The sequence below is a fragment of the Chiloscyllium plagiosum genome, unplaced genomic scaffold, assembly GCF_037043375.1.
Source record: "Chiloscyllium plagiosum isolate Xiang-an unplaced genomic scaffold, Cpla_swu_hap1 HiC_scaffold_21, whole genome shotgun sequence".
Classification (NCBI taxonomy): Eukaryota; Metazoa; Chordata; class Chondrichthyes; order Orectolobiformes; family Hemiscylliidae; genus Chiloscyllium; species Chiloscyllium plagiosum.
Window position 1 is genome coordinate 2,779,239 of NW_028270159.1, and position 16,805 is coordinate 2,796,043.

At 45.4% G+C, this 16,805-nt stretch overlaps 1 protein-coding gene across 6 annotated transcripts in view; it reads right to left on the minus strand.

The window, feature by feature from the left end:
- The window catches only part of vav2 (vav guanine nucleotide exchange factor 2), a 216,647-nt gene that overhangs the window by 172,679 nt on the left and 27,163 nt on the right, over nucleotides 1–16,805 (minus strand). For all 6 annotated transcript variants that reach the window (XM_087998128.1, XM_087998124.1, XM_087998129.1 and 3 more), the window contains exon 2: nucleotides 12,487–12,603. In XM_087998128.1, the coding sequence (XP_087854254.1) occupies nucleotides 12,487–12,603 (117 nt within the window). The remainder of the gene's footprint in view (nucleotides 1–12,486; nucleotides 12,604–16,805) is intronic.

Here is a 16,805-nt window from a genome sequence, read left to right on the forward strand (position 1 = left end):
GTGGACAATGAGGAGGGCACAGAGAGGGGTAGAATGGACAGACATGTGGACGTACTGGTTACAAAGGCCCAACAATGTCCCTTCTCCCTCAGGCAGCTGAGGAAATATGACATGATGGTCGAATACCCTTGCCAACTTTTATAGGCGCATCATCGAGAGCATTCTGTCTGGATGTATCACTATCTGGTATGACAACTGTACCTTCAAGATCGGGGACTGTTACAGAGAGTGGTGAACTCGGCCCGGACAATCACAAAGGCCAACCTCCCATCTATAGAATCCATCTACCAGGCCCGCTGTCAAGGAAAGGCCGCCAGCATTCTCAAAGATCCATCGCACCCTGGCAATGTTTTTCTACAACCTTTACCATCGGGGAGAAGGTACAGAAGCCTGAACACATGCACCAGCCGGTTTTGTAACAGTTTCTACCCTGCTGTTGTTAGAAGACTGAATGGACTCTCAAACTCGTAACATTCGCCTGTCCCTGTATTTTTGTTTTTGCCGCTGTTTACCTATTATTTACTATCTCTGCTACTTAACTCCGTGATCTGCCTGTATTGATCGCAAGAGAAAGCTTTTCACTGTGTCTCTGTACACGTGACAATAAATGCAATTCAGATGAAGTTTAATGCACCGAAGTGTCTTATAATATAATCTGGAAGGAAGAATGATTGTGTGGTGTATCCTTTAACTTTCTAGGACTAGACGTGAATACTTCACGTAGCATGTATCTTTCAGTTAAGCAAAACTGTCCAGCAAGACCCTTCAGTTTGGTCCAGTTGTAATCTGTTACAGACCTAAATGCACTGCACTCAGATATTCAAAACCTGAAAACGAGAAGCACTCCTCACCATTTCCCTCAGTAAAATTACTGAAACAGAGACTCTGATGAACAAATCCTAATAAGTAAAAATCTAGGTCCAACCAATCAGCAACTGAATCAAAGATCAAAAGTTGTGCTGTAGATCAACTTGCATCACCATCAAAAATAACTCTTCATCTTTCATCAGCCAAGTCATTGAGTGCCTTTAAACAGAGATGGATAGGCTCTTGATTAGTAAAAGGAGCAAGGCTACGGGGAAAAAGGCAGGAGAATGAGGTCGAGAAAAAGGTCAAGAAACTTAGCAGCCAATGGTGGGTCAGGCTCGATGGCCCAAATTGTCTAATTCTGCTCCTTTATCTTATGGTCTGGATATTTCAGATTTGGAATTTATTTTCTCAGTCTACACTTTTTCATCCATAATGCACGTCAAGCTATTTTCTGTTGTCTGTCTTATTTGTGAATTAATGTGTGTGTTTGGGATTTTAAAGTGATATAGCTTAAGTCACGTAATCTTAAAAAAATAATTTTTCCTAATTATTAAAGAATAAGTTTAATAACAAAATGATAAAGTTAAAGCTATTTTCCTATTAATGACAAAACTTGGTATGAATGACCTTTTGTCCTGAATGGGCAGTTGGCAAATTGATTGTGTTGGTGGTTTAATTGGGCAGTTATACATTTGTGACCATTCATAGAACAGTGGGGCTCTTTAATCATCTCACTCTTCCCAACTGAGTTGCAAACAGTCCAAAAGCAGGGATGTTCTGGTGATTTAAAATAAAATACATTAGCTCTGCTGAAGCTTGTACCTAACTCAGGGTGGCTCATTTTAGGCAGGATGTCAAGATAATAGAGTGTGGGGAGGGGGGGGAAGATCGAGAAGAGATTCACAAGGCTAGTTCTGGGGATAGGGACTTCAGTCATGGGCAGATTGAAGAAGCTGGGGCTGTTCTCTTTCAGTAAAAGGAGGCTGAGAGGAAACTTAGCTGAACTTAATAGATAGGAGCAGCAGTTGGCCACATGATCCCATGGCCTGATCAGACATACAGGAAGAGGGTGGCGTCCATTTCAACAGTGTTCAATAGTATGATGGCTTGACAGTGGATAAGAAGAAACTGTCACTTTGGTGGAAATATTGAGATTGAGACAATACAGATTAAAAAGGTGAATAGCAACAAAACCATAGACAACACAAAAAAACTTGAATTGGAGAAATGTCTTCACACAGTGAAGGCAGATTCAACTGTAGTTTTGGAAAATAAATCATATAAGGATCCAATCAAAGAAGTTGCAGCATCATAGGGAACAAGCAAAGGGAGTATGACCAAGGCTCACTCTCATTTTCTTACCAGCTACCTGGTCTTTGGAGGGCTTTACACAAGAAGTAACTCCCAGATTCAGAAGTCAGTGCCCTACTCAGCACGTAACATCAAACCAGCTGCTCATGTCACCACAGACCTACAAGGGAACATGCAGTGGGAGTCAAAGTGCTGGAACATTTCTGAAATTGGGTTAATGGACCTGAAACATTAACTCTGCTTTCTCTCCGCAGATGCTGCGAGACCTGCAGCTTCCAGCAATTTCTGTTTTTGTTTGATTTCCAGTATCTGCAGTTCTTTGGCTTTTTTGTTTACTGAGTGGGAGCTGGGTTGCTCTCCAGGCCAGCAGGAATTCACTGGATTAAATGGCCTTCTGCATTGAAGCCATTCTATAACCAGGATATGGGAGAAATTTCTGCTTCCATGGGGTTCCCTCTATGTCAAAGGGATTACTGAACAGGACCTAAAGTCCAATGTTATTCAGTCACACCTCATTAATGACTCATCATCTCCTCTGTAACTAAAGCTCAAATGTCACAACCTACAAACACATCAGTAAACACATAGCAACTCATTCCAGCCTGCCACATCAATCCTAAGGGAATCCCAGGATCGTATTTCCCAGAGAGCACCCAAGGGAAAATTCCAATCAACACTTCCCACTGCTGAAAGAAACACATGGCTTCAGCAATGACACTTCCATCAAAAGACAAACCGGAATAGGTTTTCAGAAGGATGCTGAGGAGCAAGGTCAATGCACTCGAGGCTGGGGCCAGGGCCGAAGCCAAGGCTGACAGCAGGCAGGCTTCAATGTCCATCGAGGGGCGGGGGGGGGGGGGGGGGGGGGGTGGGGGAGGAGTAATCGCATAGGAGGTAAAGTCATTGGACAAGTAAACCAGAACTCCAGGCTAATGTTCTGGGAACACGGGTTTTCAATCCCATCATGGCAGATGGTCAAATTTGAATTCAATAAAAATTGAATAAAGAGCAAACCTTAAAGCATCCATGGAACCATCGTGGACTTTTGTCATTTCATCAGTTCAATGTCCTATAGGAGAATTAAAAAAAAAGTCTACCCTCCTTACCTAGTCTGGAATAAACATGACTCCAGACCCACAGCAGTGTGGTTGAGTCTGAACTATTAGGGATGGGCAGTAAATACTGGGCCAGCAACACCACATCCCATGAACAAATAAAAACATATAAATTAGGAGTTCATGTCATATTCAAGCATGTCCCACCATTCAGCAGGATCATGGCTGATCCAACTTCCACCCCCCCCCGCCCCCTCAAATAACCTTCCCCTTGTTCATCAAAGATTGACCCATCTCTGCCACAAGAATATCCAAGGACACTGTATCCACTGCCTTTTGAGGAAGAGTTCGGAAAACTCTCAACATTCAGGAAAATAACCTTAAAAGGATAACCCCTTAGTCTTCAACAGCGAGCTCTACTTCCAGATTGTTCCCCAAGGGGAAACATCCTTTCCACATTCACCCGGACATCTGCTCAGCAACAACCATCTCCTATCAAGTTGCCTCTTATTCTCAAACACCTCTCGCAAGACAATCCAAATATTCCAGAGGGAGACAGGGAGACAACTGTGAATTAAGGTGAAAACGTGAGAGAATGAGTTCTGTCATAACATTCAGAGATATACAGTACAGAAACAAACCCTTCAGTCCAACTCGGCCATGCCGACCACATATCCTAGATTAATCTAGTCCCATTTGCCAGCGTCTGGCCCACATCACTTTAAACTCTATTTATATATCCATCCGGATGCCTTGTTAACTAAGATCAAAACAAACAAGACACAATCATTCTGAAGAAGAGTCACTGGGCTCGAAGCATTAGAGAGAATGTAAGAAAATTGGAGAATAGACATAATGTGGTCAATTTCTGAAGCTATTACATTCAATATTTCATTTTGCAGAGGACCTCGGCTCTGACCATAGGAATGGCCTTGACTTCCTGCTCGCCATTTTAATAAACCACCTTGATCTCATGCAAACCTCTCTGTCCTGGGCTTGCTGCAATGTTCCAATGAAGCATTGTAACAGTTGAGGAACACCACCTCATTCTCCACAAAGGTACTCACAGTCTCAAAGTTTCAATATCAAATTGTAATGAGGAGTTCTGGGAAAGGGAAACATGTCAAGGCAACTCATACTAACCCTATCCAAGCGGAAATGTTACTCATTTAGGTATAACTTTAGTTTAAATCTTTTTCTGTTTGCTGATTTCCACCTGAAATGAACAAAATGGCGAGTGATTCAGAAACACTCCCCTCCTTCCCTGCTCGAATGCGACAGCAGACATGATGCTCTTCCGCCCCAGAGACATCAAGACCACAAAAACTTATTACAGTAAATCACTTACACAACTTCAGAATCAAGCTTGCTAAGAATAGTTCTAGGGAAGCAGAGCTCCATTCTTTGGGGAGCAGCTGAACTCTCCCAAGAGACCGCATCTGGGCTTGGTTTTCTCATGTTACAGGACGAAAGAAACTGAGAGGGACCACGAGGCTGCTTTCTGAACTTTGAGCAAAGATCAAAAATAAATTTTCAATGACAGAGCCAACACTCACGGTGCCGCAGTATTCAAGGCTATGAGCTAAATGCTGGAAAATGGGATCAGAATAGATGGATGTAGATGACTGGTGTGGATGTGATGGGCTGAATGGCCTGTTTCTGTGCTGTAAAATCTCTGGCTCAATGGTGCAAGTTGCAGTAACATGTGCCCAAGCACTTTGCAGTACCGTCTGTAAATCAAACACAAACCCCAAGCCTTATATAAAACAACAATAAAGTTGGTCAGACAGGGAAGCTTTAAGGAGCAAAGAGGCAGCTAGGGAGAGGTTCAAAAAGAAAATTCTGGAGCCTGGGCATCAGCAGCTGCTGGTAGTGGAGGAATTAAACCTTCCGGATTTCAAAGCTGGAAGAATGGGAAGAATGCAAGGGAAGAGGAGGAGGCAAAATCACAAAACAGTTTAAGAAACTGGTCCCCAATTTGAAACCTGAGGTAGTGCCTAACTGGGAGATCAGCAAATAGAAGGGCAATGGGTGAACAGAACATGATGCAATTTAAAATGTGGAAGCTACAGAAATTAGCTGGCTTCAAGTTTATAGAGAAACCACCAGGACAGCACTGAAACATTGAGGGCGGAGGTAACAAAAGGCATGAACGAGGGCTTCAGCAGCTGACAAGCTAAAGCAGGAGCAAAGTCTCGGGAGTGACATAAATGGTCATTGAGATGCCATGAAACAGAGCTGAAAATTCATCTCAAATGTGACATCGGGATTACAAACGATCTGGCTCAGCCTCACTTAATTATCAAGAGGGACAGATTCAATAGTTTGGGACCAAGGTTGAACCCAGTTAAAGACAATTTGAGCCAAGGGTTTAGATCTCCAAATATATAATTGGAGGAATTTTTGATTATCTAATACTGATCAGCTGATAAGCAGCCTAACAGTTAGTAACCAATGGGAGTCATGAGAGATGGTAGTCTGATTTGCTTAACACAAACATGGACATTAACACTGTAAATGACTGGCCTCCCTGAGTCCAACATTCCCTGGAAATTGGGCAAGGAGCAGGAGGTGGCCTTACAGCCTCTAGTGTATCCTGCCATTCAGTAAGATTCTGGATGATCTGATCTTTGTTCCTTGCCCCTTAATACCTTAACCAAAACCTACCAACCTCAAATCTCGAATGAACAATTGATCGAGCACCTTCACTTTGCGCAGACAAGAGTTCCAACTTTCTCTCACCACAGACAGAAGTCTCTGCTCATTTAAATCCTAAATGTTCTGTCTCAAATATTTAGAGGACACTGTGTTCCTTAGACCAACACTCCTAAACTAGCAGAAATTTGTTTCTATCTATATTATCTGATCCCCTAATATCTTGAACACTTGGTCATCAAACCAGCTCTGAATCTTCAAAATCTAGGGAATCTAACTTTAGTCTGACCTTCTCGTTTAACTAGGTGCTGTTCTGATAAGTCTACACTCCTTAAAAACCAATATCTCCTTCATAAAAACGGGATGTCCAGAACTGTCCATAGTATCTCCACACACAGTCTCACCAGGGTTTTGTATCCCCATCTATTCCAGTCTTCACGATATAAAGAATAGCATCCCTGGATATTTTCTGTGCTTGATCATAACATTTTAATAACCTACACACATGGCACCCATCGATCGTGACTGTGTACACCAAGTAGAGTGCCACACACTGACTCCTGGTTTCAGAAATTGCTGCCGTGCACAGAATGGAGAGAGACCCTCAGAGGAAAAGGAAATTAGATGACCCTCCACCTCTTCAGCTCTGCCTCAATTTCCTCATTTAAAATTATTAGGAGCATCAATCGCTGACCAACATTTTGCTGACCTGTCAAAATATGTTCTTGTCTGCTCAGTTGTCAAATCCTGTGTAACACGACAGAGGAGAATCGTGTGACTACTTGAGGTAATACAAACATGCAAATTGTTGTTACAATCTGCATTTGAACAAACCTTCACAGGAAAGAGGGGGATTAAAAATGCACTCATCACGAATTCAATGATATGGCTGCTACAAAATACTATCAATACTCAAAAGTCACAAAGCTGACAGGGGCTATGATCCAGGGAGGATGGGCTTGTTCTCCGGATCCTATTATTATTGTACATGGGGGTCCAGGAGAGGGGAGGATCCACACTAATCCCAGCAGCTGCCAGACTGTGTATTGAAACAGAATTTTGACACCAGAACTAAAGGATTCATTGTTATGTACACTGCTATTAAACAGAGAGAAACCCTGTCCAGGAATTAATTGTGGGTGACGTCAATTATAAAGGAATGTAAAGGGAACTGGAAACATATTCAACAGTGAGATATTTGGAGAGGTAGGAGACTGCAGCATCGGGGTGGTGGGGGAAGCTGGGGTTTGTGGGGTCAACGTGAAAAATGTTTTCTGGGGTAGGGGAAGGGGGTAGGGAGATGCAGTTGGAGTTGGGTTGGAGAAAAATGTTATACACAAGGCAGGTCAAGAATTAATTTGTTGTTTTCAGGCTTTTCTAATGCAAGTTTGTGGTGGACAGAGCACTTCCTGGACCAGCAGCCAGTAAACTGTTTCCCCATATCCTGCACCTGCTCCACACTCAATCCACATCAGTAATCATTCATACACGTTAGCACAGCACACTGGCCAGTCCACTTTGACACTGGAGACCATGCTCTTACTCTGTCCTTCAATAGAGAACAACAACAACAGCAGGTCTGCCTGAAGCCTCACAGCTAATTGCCCCTCCCTGTGTCGTACTAAACATGACAGAACATCCCAAACCTTTGCCCCACTTTACAGCTGCAGCCACTGACCCCAGGGGTGAGGGGGGGGGGGGGGGGGGGAAATCAGCAAGGGTTCCTGCGGACCCCTGACACTGACCCCAGGGGTTACGGGGGGGGAAATCTCCCTGAACTGCTGCAGTCCATTTGGTGTAGCGACATCCACAATGTCATTAGGAAGTGAATTGACACAAACAGTGAAGGGACGGTGACACACGCCCAAGTCAGAATGGTGAGTGGCTGAGAGAACATGACATAACAACAAGGAGCAGGAGGCAGCTATTGAGCCCCTTGAGCCTGAACCATCATTTAATACAATCACGGCTGATCTCATCTCAGCCTCACCTTCCTCATCTCAACTTCCATATCCTGCTCCCTGTAACATTTCAACACATTACTAATTAAAGTCTACCGATCTCCTCCTCAAAATTACTCAACATCCCAGCATCCACAGCACGCTTGGGGAGTGAAATCCACAGATTCATGATCTTTTGGGAGAAGTAATTTCTCGTCATTTGTTGTAAACCTGCTACCCCCTATCCTAAAACTATGACCTCTCATTTCAGATTGCCCATATCAGGAATCATTCTGGATTAGTGGTGCTGGAAGAGCACAGCAGTTCAGGCAGCATCCAAGGAGCAGCGAAATCGACGTTTCGGGCAAAAGCCCTTCATCAGGAATAAAGGCAGAGAGCCTGAAGCGTGGAGAGATAAGCTAGAGGAGGGTGGGGGTGGGGAGAAAGTAGCATAGAGTACAATGGGTGAGTGGGGGAGGAAATGAAGGTGATAGGTCAGGGAAGAGAGGGTGGAGTGGATAGGTGGAAAAGGAGATAGGCAGGTCGGACAAGTCATGGGGACAATGCTGAGCTGGAAGTTTGGAACTAGGGTGAGGTGGGGGAAGGAGAAATGAGGAAACTGTTGACGCCCTGGGGTTGAAGTGTCAGGAATCACCCAATCTTCAGTAACGTTGTCAATCTCTTTAGTATCTTCTCTATCTCAATTAGATTTTCTCTCATTCTTCGAAACTTCCCAGAGTGGAGTCCTAAACTACTGAATCTTTATTTATAAGGCAAGCTCTCCCCCCCCCGTGATATCTCGAGAATCTATTTTGGTGATCAAGGGCTTATGCCCAAAACGTCAATTCTCCTGCTGCTCGGATACTGCCTGACCTGCTGTGCTTTTCCAGTGTCACACTTTAACACTTATTTTGGTGTCAACTGCAGGTGATCTTACCCTGCAAACAGCACCTCTTCAAATGCATTTATGAAGTCTAGATAGACATGCACAGGATCCCCATTACCCACTTTGAGTGTTATACCTTAATATAAGTTCTCGCACATTAGGCCAACATGACTGACCCTTCATTAAGCCATGCCAATTCTGAACGATTGTATTCAGACTCTCTAAAATGTCTTGTTGTTACTTCCTTAAGAACAGATTTGGACAATTGCCCAATGGCAAACGTTAGGTTCACTGGTCTGTAACTTCCTATTTTGTGCCTTCCTTTTTGATTAAGGGCAAGATATTAGTATTTTTCCAATCCACTGCAACCTTTCCCATCTCCAGGGAATTTTGGAATATTATAACCAATGGATCCACTATCACTGCTGCCACTTCCTTCAAAACCCTAGGATATGGGCTCCCAGGTCCAGGGACTTAACTGCCTTCAATCCCAATTGTTTGTTCAGTACTTCCTCCACCCCCCCACTTGCTCCATTAATGAGGACTGTTCTAATTTCCTCCATTCTATAACCTCGACATCAGCTCTTACTATTGGGATGCTAATGGTGTCCTTAGAGACAGAAAAGCTGCACGTGGTGGTGTTCCTATCTCTCTGCTGCCTTTGCCTTTTAGGATAGCAGTGGCCATGTGCTTGGTGCTGTCCAAGACCAGCTGGACACAAAAATATAACACCACTGAGTCCATGATCCAGGTGAGCATGACATAGGTGCCAAGGGAGCGCTGGACTATTGAAGGGCCAGCTCCGAGGGAGCATTGCACACGTGGATCAGCCCGAGGTTTTGTAAGGCAAATGCTTTGTCTCCCTCTGATGAAGGCAAGAATTGACTGCGATTTGAGAGGTTTACACAGAGCTGCAGCCAGACAATCCCACTGCGTTATGTTCAGCAAGTCACCAGATACTTGAATTGTGACCAAGGTGCCTCTGGTGATAGGAACCTCATCTCCTGGTCACTGGATGGGAATAAAATTTCACTTGGGCCTGGAATTATAGAGCTGGAACAGAGCCCACAGAAACTCTGAGCATTAGGGACTCCAATGCTGCGTCAGTGAAAACTAATCGTTTCTCGAAGAACAGAAAATGGTTTCAATTAAACACACTGGATTTTGATTATTGCGTAAGTTTCAGAGTTCCTCAGCTCCCACCAGCTACAAGCCTTTCCACACACAGCCCTATGAACTGTTGAGCTCTGTAAAGGGTGACGCCCTACAGCAGCAATCCTGAACAGCTGGCTGGCTGTCCCCAGCAACATACTACTGTAACCCTCTGACCAGAAACCAGAGGGGCAAGACATCCCCAGGTTTGTCGGACTGTGGAGGGACCAGCAAGGCATGGAGTCGAATCCTGGAAGGCACACACACACAGGGACACACACACACACACAGGGACACACACACACACACACACACAGGGACACACACACACACACACACACACACACACACACACGCGCACGCGGACAGACACAGACACACACAGGCACACCCACACACACAGAGACACACACAGAGACACACACAGAGACACACACAGAGACACACTGCGGTTCAGTGGGGCTGGATATAACCGGTGCACAATGCAGGCTTGGTGAATTTGCGGTGATAATTCAATGTCTGACAGTGGTCATAACACATGGTAGACAACAGAACTTAGACTTGCACTTTGTAGGTCAGGAGGAAAAATGAAGCAAAATTAACACCTTCAACAGCACAAACATCCAGATGTCACTCACAGACCTACATCATACTTCCAGCCATTTCGCCCATCTGCTCAGTGCTGGGGTTTCTACAAGGCTCCTCCTCCAAACCCCTCGTCATCTCATGTATGCCTCAGTTCCTCACTCCTGTGTTTATCCAGCTTCCCCTTAAATACACTGACACAATTTCCCTTGAGCACTCTGCACAGGAATGAGTTCCACATTCTCACTAATCTCTGGGAGAAGAGCGCTTGATTGGATTTATTAGGGATTACTTTAGATTATATTTGACACTGTACATTATTCTGCGAAATCTTGCCTTTCACCTGCCATGCCCCTTTCAATCTCACGCACACCACTATGCTGCTCCAGTGCTTCATGATCACACACACATTGCACATCACCCCTGGCTGCAGAGAATTTGCTGATTTTCAGAAAAATGTCACCTCTAAAACATTATCTACTTAGAAACAGGTCAGTGTCTGTTCATCCACACAGCGATTAGCCTGACAGTGTGTCACACCATATTTTACAGCTGCCCATACTTAGTTTCAGTCACAAAGCTGAATAAAATATTGCAAGGACCTGTCCCATTCTATTAGAGAGAAACAGAGCCATTCAAACTCCACAGTTAGCAGCTCAAACTCCAGTACACAGAGATCTTCTTTCAAACTGTACTCAACTGGGACACACTGAAGAGGGTCTCAAAACATATCAATCTGGCCCCAAATTCCCAACTCGCATCCCACTCATTGCCCTACTCCTTCCATCCCCACTCATTCTCCCTCTGCCAGCCCTGCACACATAACCCCAAAACAATCCTCCCACACCCACTGTACCCACCAGTGTACCCAGCACCACCCTCCCCCAGCCAGGAGTCACATTAACCAACTGTGTGTTTGGGGGAAGAGCCCCATGGGCAGGTTTCTGTCTATGCCTATCCTGTTGAATGCTGCTGCGTAAGTAACAGCCAGCACAGCAACAGCAGAAAGGGCTTTACAATGGCATGGTACTTTAGGTAGCGGCTGGGAACTTATCTGCACTGGTTGGGGGGTGGGGGGGGCTCTGGGATGAATGGGGGTGCGAGGACTCACAAAAGCAGTGACATTATTTCCACCCACTACTATTAATGCAGGAAGCAGGTTGTGAAAAAACAGTGGCATATAGTCGTTAGTCAGCCCGAGACACACACTGCGTGGGGAGAGGAGGATCTCAATGCCCCCACCCAATCACTGCTCCCCCTGGACCCCTGCCCCGATACCCACTACCACTCCTACGCTGACCCCACCCGTTCCCACACCCACTGCACCCCACCAAGTGCAGACCCTCCTAGTCCAGGGTCTACAGTGCACCCCCTCTCATCCCGCTGCCATTTCCCGGCAGCCCCTGGGAAAAGGGAGCAGTTTCACTCTTTGCTGAGCTGATCAAGCTGTCAGATCACACAACATTCTAACTTCTTCACAAAGGGGCCAAACAAGATGAGATTAAACATAAAACGGAGATTTCAAACAGTCAGGAATCCTGCCAACATTCAACCTCGAAGAACACAAACAATCCTGACTCATGTCCCAATTTACAAAGAACAGGCTGCGAGACACTGAGCCCCTCAGAGATAACAGCCCCCCCACCCCGTCCCGAGTCGAGGGAGAGTAAGACACCCTCTGGCCTCCTCAGAGGGAGGCACCAGTCTCCACCCCTCCAGCCTCTCTATAGCTAACAGACCCTCCCCAGAGGGATACCATGACCATTAATCCCCCCTCCCCCACAGAAATCTACGGCACTACACCCCCCAGGCTGATGACCCCTTCCCAGAGAGATCTACTGCTCTCCCCCTCCCCACCACCCCAAGCTGGTCAACCTTCCCCAGAGAGAGCTCCCTAGGCTCGGAGGATCCAGCCAGACTCAGTTGCTGTGGGGTGAGTTCAGGTCTCTCTCAGTTTCCTCTGTTTCTTGTTGAACAAATACACCTCCCGTGGAGGAGAACACAGCACCTACTGCGGTGACTCAGTCACCTGCTAGGCCGGACACAGCGTTCACTTAGACTGTTACACAACAACCAGTGCAGTGTTACTTACCTTTCCAAAGTCCCTCACATCAAACAAGTCAAACGGGTCAAAGAGTTCACTGTTCCTCATTCCAAATTTATCGTGACAAACTTTCAGGAATGTTCGGATGTTCTTCAGGCACAAGAACTACAAAGGGAGAGAAATAGTGCATTTAGAAAAAGAAGCTACAATGATTTACAGCAGCCATTCCCCAGTGAAATGCTTATCCCTGTGTCAGCATCACAAATAGCAAACTGTAACTTCCAGTTTACAGCATCATTAAAACATTTCATCTTCAATATCACGTAGAGATGGTATATTTAGGAGGAGTGTGGTAAAAGAATGCATTTCAAGTTTTGTGGACGTACCTGGAGTGGTTTCTTTAAGAGTTCATTGGAAGTTCAGTGAACATTGGAGCTTTTTTGCAACAAGGCTTTGAGAAATACCCAGATTCCTGGGTGATAACTGTTTGCTTTTCTGTAGAACCTACTGTTTTGAATAGGAATTTTTTTTGGGGGGTGCTCAGGTGGAAAGAAATCTACCAAGAGTAAACAGAGTCGGAGTACGAACAACCTCTCCAACCCCTCTCCCCCATTTCTGGGGAGAGAACCCAACACATCAGTTCAGGATGAAGCTCATTTTTCTTTTGAAAGAGTGATTGATGAAACGTGCTAAGATTATATTTCCTGAGCACGCTACATCAGCAGAACTTCAGAGACAACCCTTCGTGACTTTGATTTTCAGCAATTTGTGCTCAGAATGAATGACAGCAAAATGACAGAAAGATACTGAAGGCCGTGTTGGTGAGGCCTCTTCTGGAACACCGTGTCCAGTTCTGCTCACCCAGTTAGTTACAGGAAGGATATTATCAAGCTGAAGAGGGCTCAGAAGAGACTTACCAGGATGTTACCCGGTATGGAAGGTTTGAGTTATAAAGAAAGGCTGAATAGGCTGGGACACTTTTCACTGGAATGTAGGGGGTTGAGAGGCAACCTGATAGAAGTTTATAAAGTAATGAGAGGTATAGATAGAGTTAATGGGAATTGTCTTTTCCCTAAGATGGGGGATTTCAAGACTACGGGGCACATTTTTAAGGTGAGTGGAGAGAGATTCAAAAAAGACCTCAGAAGCAAATGTCTTCTTAAACACAGAGGGTGATTCACGTGTAGAATTAACTTCCTGAGGAAGTGGTGGATGTGGGTGCAGTTACAATGTTCAAAAGATATTGGGATAAGTACATGAATAGGAAAGGTTTGGAGGGATATGGGCCAGGAGGAATCAGGTGGGACTAGTTTAGTTTGGGATTATGTTCAGCATGGACTGGTTGGACTGAAGGGTCTGTTTCTGTACTGTATAACTGTGACTCCGTAAGGAACCTACAAAGGGTTACAGATTGGTTGAATGGGCAAAGATCTGGAAATGGAGTACAATATGCAATGTATGAAATTGTCAATTTTGGCAGAAAGAATAAAAAAGCAGCACATTGTCTAAACAGTGAGAGGTCACAGAGCTGAGAGGCAGAGGGACCTGGGTGTCTAAGTGCATGAATCACTGAAGGTTAAGCCACAAGGACAGCAAGTAATCAGGAAAGCTAATAGAGTGTTGTGGTTTACTGCAAGGGAACACGAGTACAAGAGTAGGGAGGTTATGCTTCAGTTATACATGGCAGGGAGATGACATCTGGAGTACAGTATTTGGTCCAGTACTGGTCACTGCACGTACAGTAGGATGTTAATACAATGGAAGCAGCTCACAAACGATTTACCAGACTAATCCCTTGAATAAGCAGATTGCCTTCTGAGAAAAGGTTAGACAGGCTAGGCCGAGCTCCTTTGGGGTTTAGAAGAGTCTGAGGTGACTTAATTGAAACAATGAAGATCCTTAGGGGACTGACCAGGTGGATATTAAAAGGATGCTGTGTCGCCCTCCCCACTTTTCTCTTCAGGAAGATCTCATTGACCAATTGGTTTTCTTGGAAAAGAACAATCCTGCAGTGAAATCTCAAAAATTTATGCATGTTTTGGGGATAATCAGAGGGTGAGGCATTTATACTTCTTTGTTAACCTTCTGATGTGTTAACTAAATTGTCACCCAAGTTGATTGCAACTTTATTAAATATTTTTGAAAATAAACTAATAGTTGCACTCATTCAGAAACCTGGTCAATCAATCATTTTAAGTAACACCTGATATACATGGGGCATTTAATTGGTCACCTTGCTAAATGGACAAAGCGTTATTAATTTCTAAGACCATAAGGTTAGGAACAGATGGAGGCCATTCATGCCATCTAGTCAGCTCCAATTACATCACGGCTGATCTGATCATCCTCAACTCCACAACCCTTGACTCCCTTTCTGATTACAAGTATCTCAATCTTGCATATATTTTATGACCCAGCCATGACAGTCCTCTCTGGTTAAAGATTCCAAACGTGCACCGCCCTGAGAGAAAAAAAAGATTTGCCTTATCTCTGTCCCAAATGTACAACTCCTTATTCTGAGATTACCTTAAAAGATATTTGGATGAGTATTTCAAAACATCATGTTAAAAATGACCACACCAGGTTATAGTCCAACAGGTTTAGTTGGAAGCACTAGCTTTCAGAGTGCTGCTCATTCATCAGCTGGTTAGGAGCAGCACTCCAAAAACTAGTGCTGCCAAATAAACCATAGAGTCATACAGATGTACAGTATGGAACAGACCCTTCGGTCCAACCCGTCCATGCCGACCTGATATCCCAACCCAATCTAGTCCCACCCACCAGCACCCGGCCCATATCCCTCCAAACCCTTCCTATTCATATACCCATCCAGATGCCTCTTAAATGTTGCAATTGTACCAAACTCCACCAGTTGGACTATAACCCGGTGTTTTGTGATTTTAAACTTTGCCCACCCCAGTCCAACACCACCATTGCCAGCCAATTCAAATATCATAACATTCATGGATATAGGCCAAGTGCAGGAAATTGGGATTAGAGCACTTTCAGTGGCAGTTACGTCAATGCAGACTCAATGGGCTGAAGGGCCTTTTCTGTGAATTATGAACTGGAGATTCTGCTCTCTGGTCCTGGACACAAGGGAAAACAAGCTCTCCACCATTTTTCCTAACATCCCTTCAGAATCTTGTATCTCAGTTAGGTCATCTTTTGTTTTTCTAAATTCCATTCACACCTAACCTCGCCTCAAACCAGTTTCCACATATTAGAGTCGTCCTATGAACCCTCTCTGGATTTATCTCTGATGCCAGTTTGCCCTCCTTTCGGAAACATGACCAGTGACAGGGTCAGTGCGCGGGGGAGACCGCACCCCAGTGACAGGGTCAGTGCGCGGGGGAGACCGTACCCCAGTGACAGGGTCAGTGCGCGGGGGAGACCGTACCCCAGTGACAGGGTCAGTGCGCGGGGGAGACCGTACCCCAGTGACAGGGTCAGTGCGCGGGGGAGACCGCACCCCAGTGACAGGGTCAGTGCGCGGGGGAGACCGCACCCCAGTGACAGGGTCAGTGCGCGGGGGAGACCGCACCCCAGTGACAGGGTCAGTGCGCGGGGGAGACCGCACCCCAGTGACAGGGTCAGTGCGCGGGGGAGACCGCACCCCAGTGACAGGGTCAGTGCGCGGGGGAGACCGCATCCCAGTGACAGGGTCAGTGCGCGGGGGAGACCGCACCCCAGTGACAGGGTCAGTGCGCGGGGGAGACCGTACCTCAGTGAGTGTCAGTGGGTGTGGGAGCCGTACCCCAGTAAGAGTCAGTGTATGTGGGACTGTATCCCAGTTAAAGGATTAAAAATGTTGGATTTTTCTCTTTCCAACAAACAGGGCCTGATTTGAAACAAAAAAAAACTCAGTTTCATCTTGCGTGCACAATGTAAAGGCAGAACATTCTCAGTGAGCTGTCTACACAGATTGTAGACAACAGCTGCGTTTACAGCCCAGGTCTGCAACGGTTCAGGGTCATAATGGGGGCACAATGTTGTTACTGACACAGAGACAGAGACAATCAGAAAAACAGAGAGAATTTCACCCAATATATCTAATAATCAGTGACACAGTGAGAGCAGGGTAGTAAAGGGCTCCTGGGACAGAGTTTGTTCAAATCAAGGGTGGGAGTGTATTCATCCTCTCGTCTGTTCCACTCCGAATTTTGCAGTTTGTCAGGATGAAGTCGGTAGGACAGTGAGGATCAATTATCATTCCAGAAACCAAAATAACTACGGATACTAGAAATCAGGAAACAAAAAGCAGACACTGATGGAAAAGCCCAGTGGGTCTGGCAGCATCTGTGGCCAGAAACCAGAGCTGACGTTTCGAGTCAAGTGACCCTTCTTCAGAACCCCTCAGCAGGCAT